The sequence below is a fragment of the Cebus imitator genome, unplaced genomic scaffold (genome assembly GCF_001604975.1).
Source record: "Cebus imitator isolate Cc_AM_T3 unplaced genomic scaffold, Cebus_imitator-1.0 Scaffold384, whole genome shotgun sequence".
NCBI classification, from domain to species: Eukaryota; Metazoa; Chordata; class Mammalia; order Primates; family Cebidae; genus Cebus; species Cebus imitator.
Genome location: NW_016107699.1, coordinates 1,028,375 through 1,053,564, shown reverse-complemented (window position 1 = coordinate 1,053,564; position 25,190 = coordinate 1,028,375). Strand labels below are relative to the sequence as shown.

Here is a 25,190-nt window from a genome sequence, read left to right as displayed (position 1 = left end):
CGGTGGGGTAAACCCCACACCCTGTATTCTCTGCCGTCACGCTGACCCTGGCCGGAGCCTTAGAGGCACCTACAGAGGCAGAGCCGGGGAAGAGAAGGGCCGGGTCCCAGCCTCGGGTCAGTTGTGGAGGGACTGGCAGTGCAGAGCACAGGCTGGGAGGGGCCTTTTCTGAGGAACGGTGACAGCAGGTCCCAGGCCAGGGGAGTGGGGTGGGTGTGGACAGGCTTCGAGGAGAAGGACGGCATTGGCCTCCCCCTGCCCAGGGCACCTGCACCCTGTGCCTTTGAGTGCTCAGGGCCCCCGAGCCCTCCCGGCCAGGAGGCAGCACTCTCAGGGGAGTGGTTTGCTGGCGGCCACAGGCCAGGCCCCCAGGACCGTATGAGAAAGCGAGCCCCGGGGGGAAGGGCTCCTGCTGGGCTCCCCAGCACCCAGCTTAGGGCGCAGCGCTCTGCAGGTGAGGAAGCAGGGCTCCCGGGTCGGGGAGCAGCCACCCCTGGCCAGGGGCCGCGGTGTTCTACGACTGAGTGGCCACGGTCCAGGACCTTCGGACAGAACCACTTCTTCAGGCCCTGTCCTGGCTTTTCCGGTCTTCGTCCCCACCTGGTCCCCGCCCTGGGCTGTCAGGGAAGGGCAGCTGTAGGTCCCAGGCCTTCTACTGGTCTGTGGGCATCTGTCCTCACAGCCAGCCCGTTGCTGGCCTGTCACTGTGGCCTTGGCAGGATGGGGCTCACTCCAGCCCTCAGCGCCTCCAAGTCTCCGTGCCAGGGACCGGGGCGGGCCTCAGGCCTCCCCCGTGGGCATCCCCTCCTTCCTCGTGTCCATGAACCGTGCCTTGGGGAGCTGGCTCCAAAGCAGACAGAGCCAGGGAAGGGGAGGCTGTTTCCCCAGGAGCAAATGCGGACACCTCGGGTCCCCTCCCTCGCCCCTCCTTCCTCCTTACCCGGCCTGCCAGGGCGGGATGAGGAACAGCAGGGTGGGATGAGGGACAGGCTCTCCCTGCCAGAGCCCAGCACGCAGGGGCCACAGCATCTGGCCAGAGGGATGCATGGTCCAGGGTACCCAACCTGCCGTGAGACTTTGAGACTGGATGCCACGTTCTCTGTCTGAAAACGGGGGCTCTGGCCTTACAGACATATGCACCCCATAGCAGGCCCAGAACACCGGTTCCCGCCAGCTCCTGCCCCGGCTTCCTCCCCATAGGTCCTGGAGGCCCTGCCAGAGCTCCTGGTCACTGGTATTTATCACACCTCTCAGGCAGTGTCCTGCTGCTGCCGCCACCTCCAGCCGACTCCCTGCCCCCCCAGGGCCACCTGCACCCACCCTGGCCTGCAGCACACCGGGCAGCGGGCCTGAGCAGCCCGGCCCCGCTCACCATGCCTGGGTCCTCACCCCCGCGGCTCTCTTGCAGGGAAGGACATGGAGCCCAATGGCCTGTTGCTGCTCAGGGATGAAGGGCCCCCAACCCCAATCTCCGCCACGAAGGTGCCACCGGTAAGAGCCTGGGCGTAGAAGCGTCCATGGGCCGGAGCCTGGCTTGGGGGACCGCAGGAAATGGCTGGGGAAAAGGACAGCAGGGCGGCCAGCTGAGCCTGCCTCTCCGGCCCGTTCCGGGAAAACAGCTCCCAGTCCCCAGGTCGTGCTGCTCCGGGAGGGCTGCCGCTGGAGATTCGTGCTGTTTTCACTCCTAGCTGTCATGAGCGGTGCTGCTGTGAACACGCGTGTGCATGTGTTTGAGTATCAGTTTTCAGTTCTCGCGGGTGTAAACCTAGAGTGTCATCGCTGGGTCACGTGGTCATTCTGTGACAATGCAGAACTCTCAGAATTCTGGTTAACTTTTGGAGGAACTGCCAAACTCCTTCCCAGAGGCTGCAGCATCTTCCGCAGCCACCCACGGCCACAGGGTTCCAGTTCCTCACCTCATCACCAACGCCGGCTATTTTCTGATTTGTTCTTTTCTGCATTATGACGGTAGCTGTCCCAGTAGGCACGAAGTGGCCTCTCACTGTCGGTTCAGTTTGCATCTCTAATGACGGGCAACGCTGAGGTCCTCGTGCAGCTCCTGGCCATTTGTACATACTGTTTGGAGAAATGTCTATTCCAGTTCTTTGTCCATTTTTGGAATGGGTTATTTGCCTTTTTGGTGCTGAGCTGTAAGAGTTCTTTATGCATTCCGAATACCAGGTCCTTACCCGATGCACAATTTACAGCGACTTCCTCCCATTCCGTAGGTTGTTCTAAATTGTATCTTTAAATAATTTTTATAGGTTGCAAAGTTCTGGTGAGGTTGAAGTGCACGGTTCTGAGCAGCAGCTCCGATCTGTCAGGGCACTTCCTTATTGTACTGTGCACTGATGCACAGCAGCCTGAGGAGTGACGGAGGGCCCAGCGTGCCTGGACCGTGTGCCCACCTGGCCTGCGGGAGAGAGGAGTGGGAAGGCACTCTCTGCAGTGCCGGGCAGGGGCTGCAGTGACCAGACCCCAAAGTGCCATGCCCAGTTGGGGAGCAGGGGTTACAAGTGCTCTATCCTGTGTCCCCCAGCCTTGCCCCTGTCTTCCCCTGTGACCTGAAACACGCACAGCTCCATTCAGCTGCATCTGGTGGGAAGCGGGGCAGAGGGGAATTGGCAGCAGGTTCATACGTCCATCCATCCATCCATCATCCATCCATCCATCCATCCATCCATCTGAGATGCTTGCCAAGCCCCAGCTGCCAGTGCGAATGGGTGCTAGGGTAGAAGCCTCCCCTGGTGGGAGCCGTAGACAGCCATCACCTCACCACAGAAACAGCTGTGAACGGCTGTGTGGCTGTATTGCAAAAGTCCTGGGCGGGCCAAGGGTGGTGTGTGTCACCAGGACCTGTGCCAGCAGGGCCATGAACTGTCCTGCTTCTGGGGAAGCAGCTCAGGGAGCCTAGGAAAGGAGCAGGGGCTACCCAGCCACAGCGAAGAGCATTCCAGGCTGGGAATAGCATGTGCCAAGGTAGCTAAGGGCACTGTGAACAAGACCCCATCTCAGGGGACTCCCAGGAGGGCAACTCAGGATACCTTCTCTGCCAGCTGGGGTCCCTGGAGGCCCATCACCTGGCCAGGTCTGGGGCATGCCTTGTCACTCAAATCCAGCTCCTCCTCATCACTCATCATCACTCCAAGACTCCTTCCAAGTCAGAGCCCCCCAAGGGCCCGTCCTTTGCCCTTTTCGTCTTGTAAACCTGATGCTCTTACTTGGCTAAGACAGTGCCACACTGGAGCAACACTGCCTGTGTCCAGTCCCAGCTCACCTCCTTACGAGCTGTGTGACCTTGAGCAGGTGTCTGGACCTCTCTGCACAGGCTCTTCCTCTGCACAATGCTGATAATGATCACCATCTGAGCTGTGGCATCTAACGTGCTTACAGCCCCGCACAGATGGCAGAGCCACAGCACTCACTTCATCCCTGGCCCTTACCGGCTCTGTGGGCATCTTCACTGGCATCTTTACTTTCTAAGCTTGGCGTCTAAGGCCAATCCTGGCACCCAGCGCTGCGGGACCGCCAGTCCATGGAACCGTTCCGTGCCCTGACCCTTGCCAGCTCTTCACCTCTCTGTGCCTTGATTTCCCAGGCCGTAAAATGGGACAACAACCGGCCCCACCTCATGCATGGCTGGAGAATTCAGGGGGTGAATATGGGCAGCACCTCAGCAGGACCTGGTGTGTCCCAGCAGACAGGTGTTAGCTTCGTACTTGGCACCATCATGACTGGGTGGTGGGTGGGCACCAGCGCCTGGGGCTTCCAGCCAGGAGGGGGCCTGAGGGAGGCTTTCCTGGCCCTGGAGGCTCCGCTGGAAAGTGCTGAGCGCCCGCAGACACCCAGCCAGAGCTGGGCTGGGCAGACACGCTTTCTCCGGGAAGGGCGAGGTGGCCTGGAGGCCCTGCCACGGCACAGGCCCCGTTCCCGGTACTCAGTGCGCAGTTCAAGCGAGAAAGCAGCCGCAGACACGTGTGACGGCCGGCACGCCTCTGCCAAGAAAACCTCCTTTAGGGACTCCACATTTGAATTTCACGTAATTTTCAGATCTCCCAAAATAGTCTTATGATTTTCTTTTTCAACTTACTGAAACTGTGGAAGCTGTTCTTAGCTTGCAGACCACAGGGAAGGAGTCTGTGGGGGCGGGGGTTGGGTCGTAGCTTGCTGTCTGGACTGCAGCCTTCAGACCTGCTTCTGTGTCCCAGCTCGCCCCTGCCAGGCCTCAGGCTCCCCATCTGTAGAAGAACCATGGCCCCTCCTGGCTCCAAGGTCCTGGAACTGCTGCCCTCAGCCCATGCAGTCAGCCACGTGCTGGGCACGGGTGCAGGCCTGGGCATTGACCCCTGCCCCCGGCTCCCAGGGGTGGGGCGGGTGCCCCCACTGCACACCCCCTACGTGTATGTCGGCCCTGCCCAGATCTGGGCCCGTGTAATGGCCAAGGCGGGTGTGCTGGGTACCGTGGGGGTGTGTGTTGGATACCATGGGGGGATGGCCAGGCGGAGAAGTGGTTCTTTGGGGTGGGTGCAGGGCTGGCGTCCAGAGACCCAGCCTGAACGCTTGTGGCTACCATCTCCCGACCACCGCCAAGCTCCCCGGCTGCGAGCTCCACCCTCTGGCACCCTGACGCCTTCCTGAGGCCTCCCAGGCGTCCCCTCAAAAAGGGCTGTCCCTCAGGGCTCAGTCAGACCCGTGGGAAGTCAGCCCTGAACCCTGATGTCCACACGTTTGCCTACTTTCCGACTGCCCTGCCCTACACTGGCAGGTGCCCCAGGAGGGCGGGTCCCTTCCTGTCACCGGCATGTCCGTGGAGGGGCTCTAGTCGGCCACCCTTGTTCTTCCATCCCCGCGTGGCAGCCCTGGAAGTACTGGTGGGTGGGACAGAGGGTACCAGGTGGGAAGGGAGCGGAGAACCCCTCTCTGACCTCTGCCCTCGTATGCTTGGCATCAGGCCAACCTGAGCTCCCGGCCCCGGACTGGCCCCAATGTCCTGTCCCTGCACCCTCTCTCTCTCTCTTGCAGGTAGAGTACAGGCTGTGCAACGGGTCAGACAAGGAGTGTGTGTCCCCCACTGCCAGAGTCACCAAGAAGGAGACTCTCAAGGTGAGCCTGGGCCCAGGGAGGGTACAGTCATGTCATTGTCAGACCGATGGCCACCAAGCCAGGGAGGTCGCCCTCCCCGCCCATCAAAGGGAGGGGTACAAACTGCCCCTGGTCACCTCCACGCCCCCTGATTCCTCTCCTGTCCCTGCCCCTGGACCCAGCCCTGGGCTGCAAAGGGAGGAGCTGGGGCAACTCAGCGCCTTCTCCTATGACCCACCTCGGGTGCCCCGGCCCAGGCACAGAAGGAGAACTACCGGCAGGAGAAGAAGCGTGCCACGCGGCAGCTGCTCAGCGCCCTGACGGACCCCAGTGTGGTCATCATGGCCGACAGCCTGAAGGTAGGTGACACCTGGCCTCCGGCCGCCCGGGACACAGCTCACCAAGCTGCTGCCATAACAAAGGACCACACACTTGGTGTGGCTGAAAATGGTGGCAGTTCACTTCCCTGCATCCGGCCACATCACTGCAGCCTCTGCTCCGTCCTCACGCGGCCTTTCCTTACCCACCTGTGTCTCCCCCTTTTTATAAGGACACCGGTGGTAGGAATTAGGGCCGCCTTACTCCAGTGCGGCCCCATCTTCACCTGATTATGTCTGCAAAGACTCCATTTCCAAGTAAGGTGGGGCCTGGCCAGTGGGCAGAGGGTGCCAGGGAGGGAGGCATCGTTCCGGCTTCTGGGAGAGGACCCCACATCAGGGCCAGGTGTCCCGTGTTCAGACCTCACGGAGACTGTGACCATTCACTCAGCCTCTGAGCCTCAGTTTCCCCTTGTACACAGTGGGGGTAAAACTGCCCAACTCCAAGGCTGCCAGGCAGTACATACCAGATAAGTGTGCCCGCCCCTGGAGTCTGGAGAGCCTGGCTCAGGCGGGCTCCTTCTACCCACATACCAAAATTACGAATCAAAAGTTAGGTGCAAAAGTAAATATTTAGAATGAGAAAAGCAGTGACAACTAGTTTCAGAATGTACAGAGCCGCCAGTTACCACAGCCACACCACTCATTGCTGGTTCCTCCCTGGGGGCCTTGATCTTGAACTTGACCCACATGAACCTTATAAGGAAATCCGTCCCTGCCGCCAAGTATTTCTTTGTATTCGCCATAGCACATGGGTTCCTTTTAAAACCTGGACGAGGACCCTGCCCTGAGTTCCACTCTGAGTCCTGGGGCACTGCCCGCTGTGGCTTGGCCCTTGCCTGGGCACAAGGCAGGCACAAGACACCACCCCAGGGAGTGGGTGGGGGGAGGCGAGGAAGGGGCCAGTTCTGAGCTGGTGTGAGGGAGTGAGGGAAGAGAAGGGCCCCTTGGCACCCCACCCTGGTCTGTGCCTGGCTCCCCACCAAGCCATTCAGATGCCCCAGGGGTGGTGGCACTGGAGGGCGGGCATTGACAGCAGCACCCTTCCTGCAGATCCGCGGCACCCTGAAGAGCTGGACCAAGCTGTGGTGCGTGCTGAAGCCGGGGGTGCTGCTCATCTACAAGACGCCCAAGGTGGGCCAGTGGGTGGGCACGGTGCTGCTGCACTGCTGTGAGCTCATCGAGCGCCCCTCCAAGAAGGACGGCTTCTGCTTCAAGCTCTTCCACCCGCTGGACCAGTCTGTCTGGGCCGTGAAGGTGCTGTGGGGGGGTGAAGTGGAAGACAGAGGCCCCCCCACGGCCGAGGAGCTCGCCCTTGGTGGAGGGCGGACCCAGCCAGTTGTCAAGTCCAAAATGGGCCCCTCGGGGCCTTGGGCAGGTCTCTTACCTTCTTTGAGCTCCACGTGGGGCCGGGGGATCAGATGTGGTTCTGGGTCCTCTATGCGAAGCACACAGGAGGCTGCACAGACGTGGCAGGGTTGCAGCAAGGTTACCCCCACCCCTCACCCAGCTGCTGTCCAGGAGGGAGGACAGTGGCCGCTCCCCAGGGGTGGCTGAGGAACAGCGCCCGGCCCTCACCCCTCCTAAGCTGGGGCAGCCCTGCCAAGTCTAACTGGGGTAGGAAGCCAGAGAAACCCGAGCACCTGGTTACATTGGATTTCAGAGAAACATCAGGGTTCTTTCACACAACTGTGACCCCAGCTGTGCATGGGAAAACTTAACATCAACAAGCTACTGGTGGTTTCTCTGGGATTCAAATGTTACTGGGCATCCTGGGGTGCATTTGCTGATTCTGGCCACCCCAAGTCAGGAGGCTCAGAGCTGAAAAGCTGAGGGCAGAGCACCCCCACCTCCCCGCCTCTCTGCAGCCAGGTGTCCACCTGGCCAGGTGCCTGGCCCCACCTGGTGGCCCCATGACCCTGGGGGTGTCCAGGTGGGCCTGGGTGTGGGTTCGCATGGTTCTGCCTGACCTGTCTATGCAGCTGGCCCTGGGTGCTGCCTTGGGTGACACCCTGATCTCTGTCTCTCCAGGGCCCCAAAGGCGAGAGCGTGGGCTCCATCACACAACCCCTGCCCAGCAGCTACCTGATCTTCAGGGCCGCCTCCGAGTCAGATGGTGAGTCCCCACCTGAAATGGCCCCCTTTTGAGGTTGTAGCTCAGGTACAGATGGCCCCAGTCCAGTCCCTTCTGCTGCCTGGGGCCAGCCTGAAGTCTGGCCGGGATAAGCGCAGCTCAGAGCCAGGCAGGCCTGCACTCACGGAGCCCCCACTCCTAGCCTCAGTTTCCCCATGGTAAAATGTGGCATGAAATTACCACCTGTGGCCCCAATGTTGTGAGAACCCAGTGACCTTATAAATGCACCCATATAACAATTACTGAGCTCCAGCCACATGCCAGAGTGAACCCCAAACATCTGAGACAGGTCTCAGTTAATTTAGAACATTGATTTTGCCAAGGTTGAGGACACGCCTGTGACGTGGCTTCAGGAGGTCCTGACCACGTGTGTCCAAGGTGGTCAGAGCAGAGTTTGTTTTGACACATTTTAGGGAGACATGAGACATCAATCAACACATGCAAGATGAATATTGGTTTGGACAGGAAAGGCAGGACAATCAAAGTGGGGAGGGGCTTCCAGGTCATAGGGAGATAAGAGACAAATGGTTGCATTCCTTTGGGTTTCGGATGAGCCTTTCCATAGGAGGCAATCAGACATGCATTTATCTCAGTGGGTAGAGGGGTGACTTTGCATAGAGTGGGAGGCAGGTTTGCCCTAAGCAGTTACCAGCTTGGCTTTTCCCTTTTAGCTTAGTGATTTTGGGGGCCCAAGATATTTTTCTTTCATATTTCCCCCTATTTTCTTTTTTAAAATCTTTTGGAGAAAGCATTTTAGAAGAGAACGAGTCTCTGGTATCAGGTTCCATCTGATCTCTCGTGGCTAGGATGGTTTATTCATAGACAGGTGGGTCCCAAGTTATTAGGAAAGCTCATTTTTAGAAGGTTTGTGAAATCTCATGTCCTGTGAAGAGACAGTAGGGGAGGGAGGAAGAAAAACAACAACAAACAAAAGCACAATTCTGGGAAATGAATATAGGCCACATTACTCTGAAGTCCATACATCAGTAGGCAGGTATGAAAGTGGTATGTGTATGTAAATAGGTTGCTGTTCTTTTCTTCTGAAGTTTAAGTTGTCTAGCTTCAGGTCACAGGGTTTATGACAGCACAGCTTAATCTTCAGTGACTCCAAATTAGGAAAAGTAGGAAAAAAAAGAAGGAAAAAAAATTGAAAACATTAGTTTGAAGACTTGTAGCCAACAAAAATTAGAATTTCATCCAAACTGTAGAAAATAACAAAAATTGAAAAACAGGCAAGACAAGAATCTAACAGCAGCTGTACTGTAGTTTTTGAAACATAGTTTTTCTATCCAGCTTCCCATTTTAACTAAGGAGGAATCATGGTAGGACTCGTTTGCTTTATTATACTTGGCCTAATTATATACAGTGCACCAAGAATAATTATTTTTTTACATAGGCTTTTTAATTGGCTTTGATGGAACTTTGTTTCATAGAAGGAATCTCAGATAAGACTTTTGTAAAGCTGAATCCAGTCATGGATTTGTACCATTGAATGCCTATAAGTTGGGTGAATTATTGTCTTTTTGAGGTTTGAAGATAAATTTGGAGGTCCTGGGCCTGTCAGAAAGTGACACTCTTTACTTACACAGGTCAAGAGTCCTGTACATGGACTGTGTAGACAAAAGTATGAGGCCATTTTTTCCAGGGAGCTTTCATTGGCTCTATAAGTCACATTTGAGTCCTTAAAGGAAAGCACATCATTCCAGTCAAAGCCTTAGTAAAATAACCAATTTCTCCAATTGTGTCCTGTTACAAATGAAAACAGATTTTTTTTTTTACATGGAGTCTCACTGTGTCACCCGGGCTGGAGTGCAGTGGCGTGATTTCAGTTCACTGCAACCTCTACTTCCCAGGTTCAAGCAATTCTCCTGCCTCAGCCTCCCAAGTAGCTGGGACTACAGGCATGCGCCACCACGCCCAGCTAAGTTTTGTATTTTTTAGTAGAGACGGGTTTCACCATGTTGGCCAGGATGGTCTCGATCTCCTGAACTCGTGATCCACCCACCTCAGCCTCCCAAAGTGCTGGGATTACAGGCGTGAGCCACCGCGCCCAGCCATGAAAACAGATTCTTATTGCACTTACGCAAATAACTGTATTGTCATAAGTCAGGAATACTCTCAAATAGTTTCCAAATTCTGTAGAAATCAGGTAGAGAGAAACAAATGTGCTCCAATTTTTTTTCATAGAAGTATACTTTACTCAATTGTTAAAAGCTGTAAATACCTTAAAGTTTTCTTGACTCTGAAAAACAAAACAAAGTATCAGCAATGTTTTAAGCAAAAAGTCAAAAAGATTACTTCACATTTCTATTATTTTAGTCCATGCAGTTAATTCCTGTTCTGCTTGATATTCATGAACATTTCAGCTCTCCATGAGTCCTGAAAGTTTTTCCTCTATTCTGATGTCACAGTCTCTAAAGTTATTAGAAACCAGCATTCAAGAGCACCTGTTAGAGTTTAATAGCTGATTATAAAACCACCTTCTAAAGAAGACCAAAACAAGACAATAATTGTCTGTAGATGACAAAAAGTTTTAGGGCACCCATAGTCAAAGACACAATTGACAAGGAAATTTGCTTCCTCTGGCACAAAATAATTTAACATAACAATTATGATCATTACTGATAATGTTCATTAAGTCATATCAGAATTACAGGAATTTCCCATAATTTTGGAATACATATAAATGACATATTTATACAAATACACCCCAAAGAAAACCAAGCACCATTTTATATTTGATAATGCTTCCTGTGTAATTTTTGTACCAAATAAGCCAAATATGTCATTTTTGGACTTTAGGGAACCTATTAATAATATCTTAAAGGATTAGGTTAGAAAAAGACATAGTTTATAATTTGATTTTGGAAAGTTTGTTAAATATCAAAGGTTTAAAACACTTGATATAAAATAGGATTACAGATCATTGTAAAATAAGTCATTCATTTGACCAAAGTGATAAGGCTTTCAAAAAAAAAACATCAAACACCTTCATTCTTTGAGACAGGAAACTTAATTTTCCAAACAATAAGCCCTAATAACATCATGAAGCCAATTAGATCTGTTTTCCAAAATTACAATCTATAAAATTTTCATCCTGATCATAAGATATAACTTCCATAAGCCTTTATAACCTTTATTAAGGAGTCAGTTATTGTTTCAAGAAAACCTTGTTAATCTGACACAGAGGCCCATATTTTCATCAGTGTGACTTTGACATTAATGATTAATTTACAGAGAAACTGAATTTATTTTATCTCTCAAAGTTGGCTCTTATAATCTCACATGCCTATCTCTTTTGGGATAGTCCCTGGACCTTGAGGAGTTGAATAGCTTTAATTTCTGGCCCTGTGCCTCAGGAATGTGGTTTATTTTGACTGGCATCTTCTACTGGGCCTGAAGATGAGGCTTTAATTGCTGTCAATGTTTAAGATTTAGCAGGACTTGGTGTTCTTTTTAGACCCAGGAGTCAAATTCCTGCAACTCAATGTTGCAAGGACTTTAAAAGCACATTTGGGAAGATACAAGGATGTAATAACTTTAATTAAAAAAAATTAATCTCAGTTTTTCCTAAGCAAAACAAACTTAATAATAACGGCATAGGAATTATTTCAATAAAATATAAAATCTGTTAGGCCAGTTATCAAAAGGCAAAAGAAAGTATCTTCTGCAATGCATAGAATATCATGTTAGAAGAAAACATTTTCTTTAAGAAAACGTTGTTAGTATCAGGCCACAAAAGGAAACAGAACCTGAGGAGGAAAACAGAACTTAATATAAGCTGAAAGTAAGTTGAAGGGGAGTGTTACTATTTCGTGCCTTTTAAAAGGGAAAAGAAAACTGAAACTGGTGAGAGGCAATAAAAGTTGAACTTTGAGTTAAAATTAAAAAATTAAAATCTCTTATAATCGATTAAGAGTAAATCAGCCCATTAGGACAATGTCATTGTTCTAACCAATTCTTTAGTGTATAAGTATTTGTTTTTTTACATCAAACCCAATACCTCTAAAGACCACTATAATTTCCATTTAATCATAGACAACTTGATCATATAAAAGGTTTTGGTGTTTTGTTTTTTTTAAAAACAGACCCTCTTATTGTGACTTACACAGACCATTCATGACATGCTTGGGCCTTCTTGTTTGTCCTGAGCCTCCCTCTTTCATAAACAACCAGTCATTTTACTCTAGGACTAAATTTACCATACCAGATTCTTTCTCATATGAAATTATTTCTCTTTAAGCTTTCTTATCAAAAAAACAAAAACAAAAGCCTTCTTTACATCTCTTTTACTCTTATTTCCTCGTTCTTTTTACCTTGTTTTATACATGACCTTTAAGCTTTGAATTAGACAAAAATTGTTCACCTTTTTAAAAAGGACACACTTTTGTTTTTCAGAAAGAATATTTCCCTACAAATATATTTTTATTGGAAAATATTCAAACAGTGAAATACCTATTATTTAATATAACTTTAGATTCTAAATTATGATGAGTTTGTCTACAAGTATTTATCCTATTACGTTTACCCAATTATTTTAAACATTTACCTAGATTACTTATAAAAACTGCAATTGTCATTATTTAAAGTTATGGAACCACCATTGCAAAATTATAACTGAGACAGTGAAAAAGATTGACCTAACTGATGCAATCTTGCTTCTAACCTCCAAGCTAACCTTGTTCATTCCTGGGCAATGGTCGAACTAACTTTGGGAGAAACTTAGTTTATAGTTTAGCTGAAACAAAGACTATAACAGTTTATAAAATAAACCTTACTGCCTGTGGACTAGACCACCTAAAGCTACCAGATTAGAAGTTATGATAATCTTACTAAATTTAAGGGGTAGCTATTTTTATTAAACCAATATTAATGCCTTACTTATTAAAGATTATGCAAGCAAAGATCATTCCATCTTGGGCTGGGTTTATAGTTTCATAACCCCTATGCCAAATTTTGACACCTTATGGTATTTGTCAGGGATAAGTGTGAAATTGCTTGATTAATAAATGCAAACAAAATGTATGCTGGAAATTCTTAAGACATTTCTAATATTACTTTGCCAATAATTTTAAAGCTAGCTTATTTATTAAAGATTTTACTTAAGTTACATAAGCTTGAAAAAGCATTTAACTCATCTTTTTTCCACCGATAACATATTTGATTCAAGTGTGTTTCTTATCTAATAATTGATTCAAGCCAATAAGAGCCCTTTTATATATTTTCAGTAGTGAAACATTGTGTACACAACACATAAGTACATAGATATATTAGTCATGCCAATAGAGGTACATCTCATAGGTTTATAAAAACTTTTTTTTCCTATCTTAGACTTTCAGATTCTTGATAACCTGTTTCAGGTTATCAGGATAGGGAGTTGTCACCTAAAGATCTTTAAATTTGCATACAAAAGGAAACAACACAGGTGAAAATCAAGTAGCAAAATTTGTATCATTATTAGGTACAGAGAGAAGAAGTCTGGTGGTGCTAGAGGGAGACTAAAGATGGATGCCAAGTCAAACAAAATTACAGAAATCTATCATAGGCTTGCATAAGGAGACCAGTTTTATTTAGCCAGGGACTTCCTATCTTTTAACTGGATCTCTGAGCTCTGGGAAGAGCCCACAGGGAATCATGGGTCTCCAAAAATGAGAATTATTATGAGGTTAGACACATGATGCTATTACAGTGCACTTAAAAAAATTTTTTTAAACAAAGACATTTCTAAGTGTCTAAACCACACTCTTCCTTAAAAACCCACGAGTAACCTCTGTTGCAATAACTATTTTAGTCAAACAAATAAACAAACGGGTAGCACACTACAAAAGTAAGCAATTTAATTGCTGAGATGAACTTGTCTGTTTACATTCTTGGGGTTTCATAAGAAGAAACAACTTTCTCCCCCAAAAAGAGTCTGGTGCCTTCTCCATTTTCTTAAAGGAACCCCAGGCTGTTATAAATTATTTTAGTTCCCCCATGCAGCAGAGGGCGCAAGAGAAAGGGAAGACAGCAAAAGTAAATGAAGAAACAGAATTCAGTCAACTGAGAAGAAAAAAACTTTTGCTCAGAAAAAGACAAGGTCCTAGGAGAAAACCAAAAACAAAACACGAAGGCCTTTTAAATGTAAACACATATATATGCACGCGCACACACACACACACCTTGGATGTTAGCTTTTAATTAAGCTGACTTTTAACCATTGATTTAACAATGTATTTTTAAATCTCATTCCGTATTTCAACTAGGACAAATCGCTACTGTTTCAGAAGTACAGTCATTACTCTTGCAGTTTGGCCTGGCTAGTGAAAATGTGGCCATGTTATATAAATAAAGCCCCCTGGTAGTCAAAATCCAAATCTTTCCTCTTTTTTCCTTTCGCTGGCCATTTTTCTCCTCCCATTAGGGAATTTAGCCACTTCAGAGGCCTTGTTCCCCATAATTTGGAACTTCCTTCAGATTTGACCAAGTCAGAGAGAGTTCAATGGGAAAAAGACCAAAACAACAAAAACAGAAACAATCAAAAAAAAAAAAAAAAAAAAAAAAAAAAAAAAAAAAAAAAAAAAAAAAAAAAAAAAAAAAAAACCAGTTAAGCAAAGCAAACAATCGCATAACTTAGACGATTGCTGAGCGCTCTGATGGTCAGGGGAAATGACCACAAGCTGGATCTTAAGTTTAGCCAAGACAAACCGCAATTCAGTTACGAACCTAGGGATGGGTCTCAGGCTGAAAACTACTCTCCACCATCCTAGAAGCAGGAAAATAAAAAAACGCTTCCTCTTCCCTGTTGGAAGCCAGCTCAAACTCCATAAAGGAGTTACCTGTGTTCCATCATCACGGAAGCAGGAAAAACTTGCTGCCTTGTGTTGGAAGCAAGCAAGACTCCAAAAGGAGCAGTTGTACAGGAAAATAAGCTTCAGCTGTCAACCGGATTTTGGGAGATCAGGGATTCTCTGGAGGGGGTGCTTCCAGGCCTCAGCAAATGGTCTTTTTGGTTCGAGCCATAAAGTTAGTTCAAGCTGGTACCACGCGCCAGTGGGAGACTTATCAACCATCAGGGGCACCTCCACTCAGAACCCCTCAGTGGTCACCAAAATGTAAACCCCGAATGTCTAACACAGGTCTCAGTTAATGGAGAAAGTTTGCATTGCCAAGGTTGAGGACGCGCCCGTGACACAGCCTCAGGAGGTCGGAGCACAGTTCGATTTTATACATTTTAGGGAGACAGGAGACATTAGCCAACACATGTAAGATGAACGTTGGTTCGGTCCGGAAAGGGGCAAACATCAGGCAGGGAGGGGGGCTTCTGTTCACGGGTAGATGAGGGACAAACGGTTGCATTCTTTTGCATTTCTGGCTAGTGTCTCCAAAGGCGGCAATCAAATACGCGTCTATCTCAGCAGAGGGGTGACTGAACGAAATGGGAGGCAGGCTGGCCCTACGCCAACCCAGCTTGAGTTTTCCTTTTGGCTTAGTGATTTGAGGGTCCCAAGATTTTCCTTCCACACCAGGCACCATTGAAGCAACAGGTTCTACTGTTATCATCTACATGAAGCAGATGAGGAAACTGAGGCACAGGCAAACCGCCAGCAAGAAAGTGCTAGAGCCTGGACGTGAATGTGAATTTCCCTGACTCCCAACTGCATTCCACGCTGTTGGGGTGTGCCGTGTGGTGGCTCAGGCAGCTGTGGCTGTGGGGATCCCGCACCTCGAGTGATTCCCTCCCCCCGGGGCCTCGAGATAACCTGGGGCTGGAGCCCAGCCCCACTGCGCCCTCCAGTGGCTGCTCTGGGTAAACGGTGGCTGTACCTCCTCTAACCCCAGGGTGGTGCTTCCCAGAGCCGCAGGATGAGGGGCTCCCATCCCACCAGCGACGCAGACCTAAGGCAGCCTGGCCTCAGCCTCGGGTGCCTCTCAGCTTGGAGTTGTGGTGCCACATCACCCTGGTGGTCAAATGCCACATCTGTGCTCCCTCCCAGGCCATCCTGAGTCCCCTACAAAGGCCCCCAGATGGACAGGGCAGCCCACAGCCTCTGTGGTCATGGGTGAGGTGGATAACCAACCATCAGATAAGGCAGGTCGGGCTGAGGTGTGAGCTGAGCCCCCAATAGGATGGGGGCCGCCATTCAGGAGGAAGGATGTCCACAGCCCCTGTGGGTATCAGGGTGGGCTTCCAGGAAGAGGAGGAAGAGGCCTTGGAATGAGCTTCAAAGGAGATGCATAACATTCAGGATGTCTAGTCCTGTGGCAGCCACAAAGCCCATGTGTTTGGCCAACTTGGCCGTTGTGACCTCTCCAGCTCCCTGCCCCAGCCCCCACCCTAGTGTTCAGCCCAGGCTTGACCACTCTGGCACCAACCAAGCCTGCAAGGGAACCAGCAGGATCCCAGATATCTCCCCACCCCAACGAAAAGGCCAGCTCTAGAGACCCAGGAGCCACTGTCTAGGTGCGCCCCTCCGCACACTGGACCCTAGGGACACTCCAGGGAGAGCAGGATTTCATGGATCTGAAAGTGAGGGAGGGAAACTCACTGTCTCCAGGAGCTCCGAAAGGCAGAGGCTCAGAGAGGCACAGACCCGCCCCCAATGCTCCCACCTAGCATGACCCAGAGGCCAGGCACGGTGGCTCGCAATCCTGTAATCCCAGAACACTGGGAGGCCGAGGCGGGCAGAACACTTGAGGCCCAGAGGTTGAGACCAGCCTGGCCAACGTGCTGAAACCCCGTCTCTACTAAAAAGACAAAAAATTGCAGGCACCTGTAATCCCAGCTACTTGGGAGGCTGAGGCAGGAGAATCGCTTGAACCCAGTAGGTGGAGGTTGCAGCGAGCTGAGACGGCCCCCCAGCACTACAGCCTGGGTGCCAGAATGAGACTCCATCTCAAAACAAAACCAGAAAAAACCCACACTTATTAATAGTGTGACTTGTCACAAGCCACTGCAAGACGCTCTTGTGAGTGTGGGGACTGCTGTTAGTGAACACACCAGGACATAGGTGTCACCCAGGTGGACACATGCCCCACAGGAAGACCCTTGAGTGGTGCTGTCACCCTCCCCAGGAAGGCAGCAGGGCTCAGGGCCCAGAGCAGGGCTTGGAGGAGGCCAGCTGTCGACCGGCCCCTGCCCCCACCGCTGTCCACAGACCCTCTGGGCAGCCTCAGGCAGGGCTCCTCCCTGGTGTGCAAGCCCCTCCTCAGCCCTCCCCACACTTCTGCCTTGACTCCAGGCTCTCAGGAGCTCCCAGCACCTCGGCCTCTGCTTCCCAGTGAGGGAGTACCCTCCTCCCTGACTACACCTGCAGAAACCTGAGGGTGGCTCCAGTGTGACCTGGAGGGGTCACTTACCACGCCGGCCCCGCAGCAGCCATGTGGGTGGTGGAGGTGGGTGAGGCTGTGCTGTGAGCATCCCCAGGCACCTCTGCAGGACTGCCTCCCCAGCACAGCTGTCCCCAGGCTGCACCTGCCTGCTCGGGAAGTCCTCAGTCCCCAGGGGCTCCCATGTCCACACCCACACAATCTGCAGCTGGATGCGGGTGCAGGAAGGGAGGGGACCCAGGGACCCAGTCCCTGCTGGGTCTGGGGTGGAGGGGGTGGGTCCCTGAAGAGTCAGAGTGAAGGGAGCCTCCCGGTGGCTCCTTGGGTGTGGGGGACGTAGAGAGGTGGGTGGGGCCTGCTCACCCCGTGTCCCCCGCAGGCCGCTGCTGGCTGGACGCCCTGGAGCTGGCCCTGCGCTGCTCTAGCCTGCTGAGACTGGGCACCTGCAAGCCGGGCCGAGACGGGGAGCCGGGGACGTCACCAGACGCATCACCCTCATCGCTGTGCGGGCTACCAGCCTCGGTCACCGTCCACCCAGACCAAGACCTGTTCCCGTGAGCGAGGCGAGGGCACAGGGGGTGGTGACTCATGGGGTCTCCTTGCAGGTGAGGAAGATGGGGAGAGGACGGCCCAGCCTCCGCTCTGGTGGGCTGCAGGGCTGCAGGCAGGGGCGTGTTCATTGCAGCGTACCCTAGAGCCTCGGCTTCTTCCTCTATAAAATGGGGCTAATCGTGTCAAACGTGGGTTGTGGAGGTTATGACAGGCCGGAACGTAGGGGAAGCGCCCAGCATCGCGGGCTGGGAGGCCCAGAGGGGTATGGCAGGGTGTCACCCTTGACAGGGACCCACTGGCACCATCCACCTTCCAGACTGAACGGGTCTTCCCTGGAGAACGACGCATTCTCAGACAAGTCAGAGAGAGAGAACCCTGAGGAGTCAGATGCCGAGACCCAGGACCACAGCCGGAAGAACGAGAGCGGCAGCGACCAGTTGGAGACCCGGGGGGCCCCGGCACAGAGAGGGACCACCTATGTGCAGCAGGCCCAGGAGGAGCTGGGGGAGGTGAGAGCCCAGGCCCCTCGATCTGGAAGCAGAGGTAGCCACGCCTCATCCTGGGGAGAGCCCCTGGGGCCCAGGGGGTGGCTTTTGTCCCCATCACTTGGCAGTGAGTCTGGGAGCTGTCTGTTAGGTAAACAGGCTCCTCCCCTCTTCTGAAGAGGCGGCCTCTGGCTGGCTGGGATGCAGATATGGGATGGGCAGGGGCAGCTCCCTTCTCAGGCTGGAATTCACTGGCCGGAGAACAAGAGGTTCTGGGGGGGCCCTTGACCCCTTCTGGGGGGCGGCCCCACTTCCTGGAGGAGCACAGAGGAGGGCATGCAGGGCGTGGGTCCCAGGCTTACAGGCACCTGCATACCTGCTGCTCCCCGGGCCCTGGAACAGCCGTGAACAAGACAGAGCTGGGCCCTGGGCCCTGGTGTACGGGCAGCAGGAAACACAGACAAGAAACCCACAAACACGGGAGGAGGCTGGGGAGCAGCGAGGGGACGATCCGGGCCGGGGACTCTCTGAAGACATGAGGAGAGGGAGGATGGCGTTCTAAGAAGAGGGACCGTCACCAGTGCAGGAGGCCGAAGCAGGGGCAGGGACCGTCACCAGTGCAGGAGGCCGAAGCAGGTGCGGGCGGCGGGTGGTGGTGGCAGTGTCCCAAGTGCACACCCTCAGATGAACAGCCAGGGCGCTGACTCCCCGTAGCCAGAGAGAACGCACGTGGCCCTGGGCACCGTGGGGCGTCTCAGGAAGGGGAGTCCAGAGGAATCACAGGATCTGAGCTTCCACTGGGTGACTTGGGCACAGGCCAAGGAAGCCAGGCTGTGCTCCGGTGTGGGTGCTGTCAGGAACAGGAGGCTCTGTGATCTGGGATCTTGTCATTCTCATCCGGGAAGTGGGACAGGAGGAGCAAGGCCATGGCTGTCACTGAGGGCAACGGGCAGTTCTAGTTTCAGCAGGAAGGGGGATTGCGGTCCCTGCTGCTGTCTGGGCAAGCATCATGTTCACATCTTGCTCTGCAGGGACACAGAGCAGGGCATCCATGGTCTGTGGAATTCCTTGTGTTCAGTAGAACACCGTGGCCTCCCTGTGGCTGCTGTTCCCACAGAGCTCAGGCTCCTGTGCAGGGATAGGAAGGGTAGGATGCGCCTAGGGGGAGTGGACCGAGGGCCCGGAGAGCCTTGGGCTGAGAGTGTTGGGGAAGCCACCAGCGGGTTACGCAGGGCCCTCAGGACAGCCGAGGGGCAGAGGTGGACGCCGGGCCACCTGTAGGAAAGAGTCATTGTGGGGAGAGAGCTGAGGGCACCCTGGACCCAGCTGTGATGGAGAAGGGAGAGGTGGCAGATTCAGGGTCTTTGGAAGGTGGACTGGGCAGATCCCAGCCAGAGCGCAATGCGTGATGCTGCTGTGAGCCAGGCACGGTGGGCTGCTGCAGTGTGAGCCCAGGGCTCTGGGCAGAGACCTGGGCATGAGGGCATGGGGCAGGCAGCCAAGGGGTGCCCAACCTTCAGAGGCCAAGCACAAATACGGCTTCACAGAGGTGGGCAGGGAGGCAGGAGGAGGGGTTGCAGGGCCAGCAGTGCTGAGAACCAGGGCAAGATGAGAAGAGGGGGTGACGGCTGGATCGGTGAGGGGTGGTGGGGACCTGCACCAAGACAGCCTCAGTAGACAAGAGGGCAGAGGCCTGGAGGAGAGGGCTCAGGAAGATGACGGGCACGGACAGAGCTGGAGGGTCCCTGACAGCCAAAGCTGCCCGCCATTTCCATGCCCCAAAGCTGGCTTGGAAATCAAAGCTATGGCACTGGGCCCCCGACCCCTCATGGGCCAGCCCCTCACAGGGTCAGACCTGGCTCCTGGGTGCCACGCATACCCTCTACTCGGCCAGTGCCACAAGAATCTGTACGTGGCCAGGCAGGCACAGAGAGGCGGAGCCACTTGCCTGAGGCCACCTGGCAGCAGGGGCGAGGTCCTGACTCAGACTGCACCCCATCTTGCCCCCTCCCCTGGGCAGCTGTCGTCAGGCTGGACATGCAGACAGCCCTGGGTTCAGATCTCGCCTGTGCCAGGTACCAGCTGTGGTCCTAGGCAAGCCACTTGTCCCCTCTGTGGAGGGGAGGACTGGTGTCCCCGTACCCTGTGGCTACGGTGAGGTGCAAGTCTGCAGTGAGAAATAGGAGCCCTGTCACCCCAAGTCACGTGTTCGGCAGCTGTGTGAGGGTTAAATGTCTCAGGAGGGGAGGAGGTGAGGGGGCCTTTGTGAGGGGCTCACAGGCTTCGGAGGGGACAGATGAATTTATGGCACTCATGACGGTTTTGTGGGTACAGGCTCACCTCCAAATTCATCCAGTTGTCTACATTCAATATCTAAAGCCTTCTGTATACCAATCATACCTCAATAAAGTGGTTAAAAAACAGAAAAAGAAATATAATTTTTTAAAAAAATGGAAGAGCAGGCTGGGCACGGTGGCTCATGCTTATAATCCCAGCACTTTGAGAGGCTGAGGCAGGTGGATCATAAGGTCAGGAGTTTGAGACCAGCCTGTCTAATATGGTGAAACCCCATTTCTACTAAAAAATAACAAAAATTAGCTGAGGCGTGGTGGTGCACATCTGTAGTTCCAGCTACTCAGGAGGCTGAGGCAGGAGAATCGCTTGAACCCGGGAGGCGGAGGTTGCAATGAGCCGAGATCACGCCACTGCACTCCAGCCTGGGTGACAGAGTGAGATTCCATCTCAGAAAAGAGGAAGAGCGGGTGAAAGCCCTGCTCTCCAGGGAGCTGTGAAGACAGGGTGGGCGGCAGCCTCTCTGTTCCCTGGGCCCCGGGTCCCACGAAGCACAGATGCGTTTCAACAGCAGGTGCTGAAAGGCTGTATCCTGCCCTTTGAGGGGGGCAGGGCATGGGGTCCCTGGGCCAGGAGCAGAGACAGGAGCAGGCCTGGATCAGGGCTGCAGGTGCCCCAGGGGCAGGGTAGAGACACACTGGGAAGAGTTCACATCTGACGGGGCTGAGTTGGCCCCATGAGGCCACGGGGACCAGGCCAGGGGTTTACACCCAAAGGGGTGGCAGGTGCGGCCTCCTCCAGCCAGAGCTGCCACTGCCCCGCCACCCTTCCTCGAGGCTCCTCCACGCAGGCCCTGACTGCAGCCTGTGTGCCGCAGCTGGGCGAGGCGTCCCAGGTGGAGACGGTGTCGGAGGAAAACAAGAGTCTGATGTGGACCCTGCTGAAGCAGCTGCGGCCGGGCATGGACCTGTCCCGCGTGGTGCTGCCCACCTTTGTCCTGGAGCCGCGCTCCTTCCTGAACAAGCTCTCCGACTACTACTACCACGCAGACCTGCTCTCCAGGTGAGCGCCACGCCAGGAGGGCACCCCACACCTCGTCCTGCATCTGCAGGAGACCCGCAGCCCCTCAGCCCCTGCCTCCCCTGTGGGGGCTTCCAGAGTCCCCTGGCTGATCTCAGCCCACTGTTCCTGCAGCCCTCCCCTCCCAGGGGGCCCTGTCTCCAAGGTGGGCCTGGGAGGAGCTGGTGGAGACGGAGTATCGTTCCCTCAGGGCCAGGGCCATCCCTGGTGAGAGGGGGCTCAATCCCAAGCACCTGCCATGCACCCTGCACCCTCAAGCTGGAAGGGATGGGATACAGAGGAGGGAAGGGGGTTGCAGAGTCTAGAAGCAGGTTGCACAGGTTGGAAGGGTCTGCAGAGGCCGGAAGGGGCTGCAGAGGCTGGAAGGGGCTGCAGGCTTGGAAGCCAGGTAGAGGGAGCAGGGTGGGGACAAGAGTGTGGGTGGGGTGCTTCCTGGAGGTGGGGGCACCCTGGCACCCTATGTGAGCAGTGCCCTCTCTGCCCCAACGTGGGAGCAGCCCCGGCACTTTCTGACTAGAAGAACCCACTTCCCTGGAGAAAATTCTCCTGCTTGGCGTGGCCAGATTACCTGGGCCAGGCAGCCTGTTTCCAGCTGAGTGGGTGGAGGTTGGGGTGGTAGGAGGGAGGGATCAGGGAAAGGGAGGGTGGCCCATAGCCTCCAGAGCGACGGTCAGCGTTCTCCCACCCCACGGCAGGGCCGCGGTGGAGGAGGACGCCTACAGCCGCATGAAGCTGGTGCTGCGGTGGTACCTGTCTGGCTTCTACAAGAAGCCCAAGGTGAGCCCCTGCCAGCCAGGGAGGGTGGGGCTGCGGCCCATGGGTCTGTCTGCTCAGCCCTCGTCCCTTGGCGCTTTCCCTTGTCCCCGGACCGCCCCTACTCCACATGGCCTTGAGGGACCCTGGTTACCCCACAGAGGGCCCAGGTCCTTGGTGATGGGGGGCAGGGCCCCACTTCCCACAGAGGGATTCTGGGTGCCTCAGGCCAGGCCCCCAAGGATGGTCTCAGTTCCCTGAAGGGCCCAAGCTGGACCCCTTCCTTATCCCCCAGGAAAACAGCCTCAGGCTGTGTTACAGATGGTGCCAAAAGACAGAGGCTTTCAACCTCGAACCTCGAGAAGCCTTTGGGACCTGTGGTTTTTATAAATTTTTAGCCATGGAGCCCCCTTTTAGAACCACAAACCCAAGACTCCAATGACAGCAGACTGCTCTGGCTATAGTGAGGGACAGGGGCCTGCAGCTCCCCTGACCTCACCACAGAGCCCTGGAGCTCCCTGGGAAGCAAGTTTGAAAACCACAATCCTGGTTCCACTTCTTCATTGTGCAGATGGGGAAACTGAGGCTCGGTGAGGGGAAATGATGGCCCGAGTCACACAGCAGGTGTGGGGTGGAGGCGGGACTCCTGACTGCCTGGTGCCCTCCGTGGCCTTCAGCAGGCTGTGTTCAAGCTACACCCAAGGTCCAAGGAGAGTGTGACAAGGTCGGGGTCTTGTGTTCCTCCTCCAAGCTAAGAATTGGACAGGATTCCCCTGAGGCTGTCCCCAAAGAATGTAAACCACAGGCAAAACAATCACCCCAAATCAGAAGTGAGGTGCTGTTCCCAGATGCTAGCAGCAAACCAGGCCAGCAGGCAGTGGGCAGCCCACCCACGCTGCCCCTCAGGCCACATCCCTCACCTGCTCTGCACAGCAGGACCCTTACCCGCCCAGTTCCTCACAGGAGTCTCTGTTGTGTGCAGGGAATCAAGAAGCCCTACAACCCCATCCTGGGGGAGACCTTCCGCTGCTGCTGGTTCCACCCCCAGACTGACAGCCGCACGTTCTACATAGCAGAGCAGGTAAGAGCCGGTCCGCTGCACCCGGCCTGGGGGCTGAGCTTGTGGGGGCGGGGCCCTAGAAGCAGGCAGGAGCAAGCATGGCTCCAAGGGCCCACTTCCTAGGCACCCCACATCCTGCCCAGCAGAAGGGCTGTGGACCCTGCTGCTGCCAACAGGGATTCTCGCAGAAGGTGCAGACACCTCCATGGCTGTGGCAGCAGACAGCATCTCCCTAGGGAGAGGACAGAGCATCCCATCTCTCAAGAGGGCCTTCTGGGGCAGTCAGGGCTCCTGAGCCCCACATTGAAGCCTGCCTGCCCTGGGTGTCGTGAGCGAGAGCCAGGAAGGCCCCTACCCGAGTCCTGGGACGGGGATGGGGGTGCATCCGGGACAGGGAGGGGTTTTCTTTGAAGCTGGGCTCCTGCTGCCTGGGCTTACCTGTTTCTGAGCTGTTTCCAGAGCTGCCTCTCTGCACACAGGTGTCCCACCACCCGCCCGTGTCTGCCTTCCACGTCAGCAACCGGAAGGACGGCTTCTGTATCAGTGGTAGCATCACAGCCAAGTCCAGGTTCTACGGTGAGGAGGTCACCCCGGGCGCCCCTGGGGCTGCAGGAGCCAGTGGGCCAATGTCTCAGCTGGGGGCCGTGTGCCTGTCCCTCCCAGCCCTCGTAGTCAGACCACCATGGTCAAGTGCTCACACCCGGGCATCAGGCAGAGCTTGCCCGCAGCTCCCCTGAGCTGAGAGTGGGCACCTTTTGTAGAGACGCCTTGAGAACTGAGAGAGGTATCTGCGTGGAAAGGTGTGGACCAGGGCTGAGCAGCCCCAGAGTGCTGCGTGGCTGTGTGAATCCGCTAAAATGAAACTTAAGGCCGGGCGCAGTGGCTCACGCCTGTAATCCCAGGAGGAGGTCAGGAGTTCAAGACCAGCCTGGCCAACATGGCAAAACCCTGTCTCTACTCAAAATATAAAAATTAGCCAGGCGTGGTGGTGGGCGCCTGTAATCCCAGCTACTTGGGAGGCTGAGGCAGGAGAATCGCTTGAACCCAGGAGGTGGAAGTTGTCATGAGCTGAGATGGTGCCATTGCACCCCAGCCTGAATGACAGGGTGAGACTCTGTCTCCAAAAAAAGAAAAAAATGAAACTGAAACCAAAGACTTTCTGCGGCCACATCACAGCTCTCAGTGTTGGCCCCAGAGTGGTACAGGGAGGGGATCTCTGGTCTTCGAAGCAGCCCCACTGGACTGCACTGCTCTGGCGCCTGGCAGCTGCAGGTGCGCAGAAAGTGGCCATTTCCATATCTTCCCATCAGTCGTACGTTTCCCATCGGTTCCATCATGGGTGTGTGTGTGCCGGTTGCCGCTGTGCACCTGGCTGTCCTGGGTGTGTGGAAGACTGGGAGGGGCCCACGTGCCACTGCCCTCCAGTTCAGCCCACCTTTTCCACCTCTGTCCTCTCCTCACTGGCCGTGCCCCTGACTCGGCCCTTCCACAGGGATGTTTAAAGTCTGAGGGGGGACTCAGGCAAGTTTGAAAAGGTTTGCAGCCTCCACCCTGAGAATCTTCACTATCGTGACTGCAATAAACCACTAACAAGTCAAAGATGAAACGACTTCTCAGCGCAGATGTCTCGTACACACCGGACGGAGATTCAACAGAATCTCAGGCCCGGGGAGGTTAAGTGACGCACCCACAGTCACACTGCTGGAGGTGCCAGGAGCGCGTTCGGCTGATGGAAGGAACTCTGACCCTGTGACCTAGGGGCGGCCGCAGGTGTGAAGGGGCTGTCTGCACTCACTGGTCCTTCTGCCTCTTGTCTCTGCAGGGAACTCGCTGTCAGCTCTGCTGGATGGCAAAGCCACGCTCACCTTCCTGAACCGAGCAGAGGATTACACCCTCACCATGCCCTACGCCCACTGCAAAGGTGAGAGGCTCAGCTACCCACCCCAAGGGCAGAGCCAGGCTCCTCCCTCAGTGACATTGGCTGGTGATAAATCCCTTTAGTTATTTGCTGGAAGGTATCTTCACTTCACCTTCACTTGCCCATGACTTTTTTTTTTTTTTTTTTT

General features: G+C 53.8%; 1 protein-coding gene across 2 annotated transcripts in view; it reads left to right on the top strand.

The window, feature by feature from the left end:
• OSBPL5 (oxysterol binding protein like 5) overlaps positions 1-25,190 on the top strand; it is a 68,246-nt gene that overhangs the window by 27,546 nt on the left and 15,510 nt on the right. For both annotated transcript variants that reach the window (XM_037731128.1, XM_017507743.2), the window contains 12 exons: positions 1,409-1,491; positions 5,023-5,103; positions 5,340-5,441; positions 6,513-6,716; positions 7,491-7,575; positions 17,282-17,456; positions 17,771-17,963; positions 21,109-21,293; positions 22,007-22,088; positions 23,047-23,145; positions 23,604-23,700; positions 24,947-25,045. In XM_037731128.1, coding sequence (XP_037587056.1) covers positions 1,409-1,491; positions 5,023-5,103; positions 5,340-5,441; positions 6,513-6,716; positions 7,491-7,575; positions 17,282-17,456; positions 17,771-17,963; positions 21,109-21,293; positions 22,007-22,088; positions 23,047-23,145; positions 23,604-23,700; positions 24,947-25,045 — 1,485 coding nt within the window. The remainder of the gene's footprint in view (positions 1-1,408; positions 1,492-5,022; positions 5,104-5,339; positions 5,442-6,512; positions 6,717-7,490; positions 7,576-17,281; positions 17,457-17,770; positions 17,964-21,108; positions 21,294-22,006; positions 22,089-23,046; positions 23,146-23,603; positions 23,701-24,946; positions 25,046-25,190) is intronic.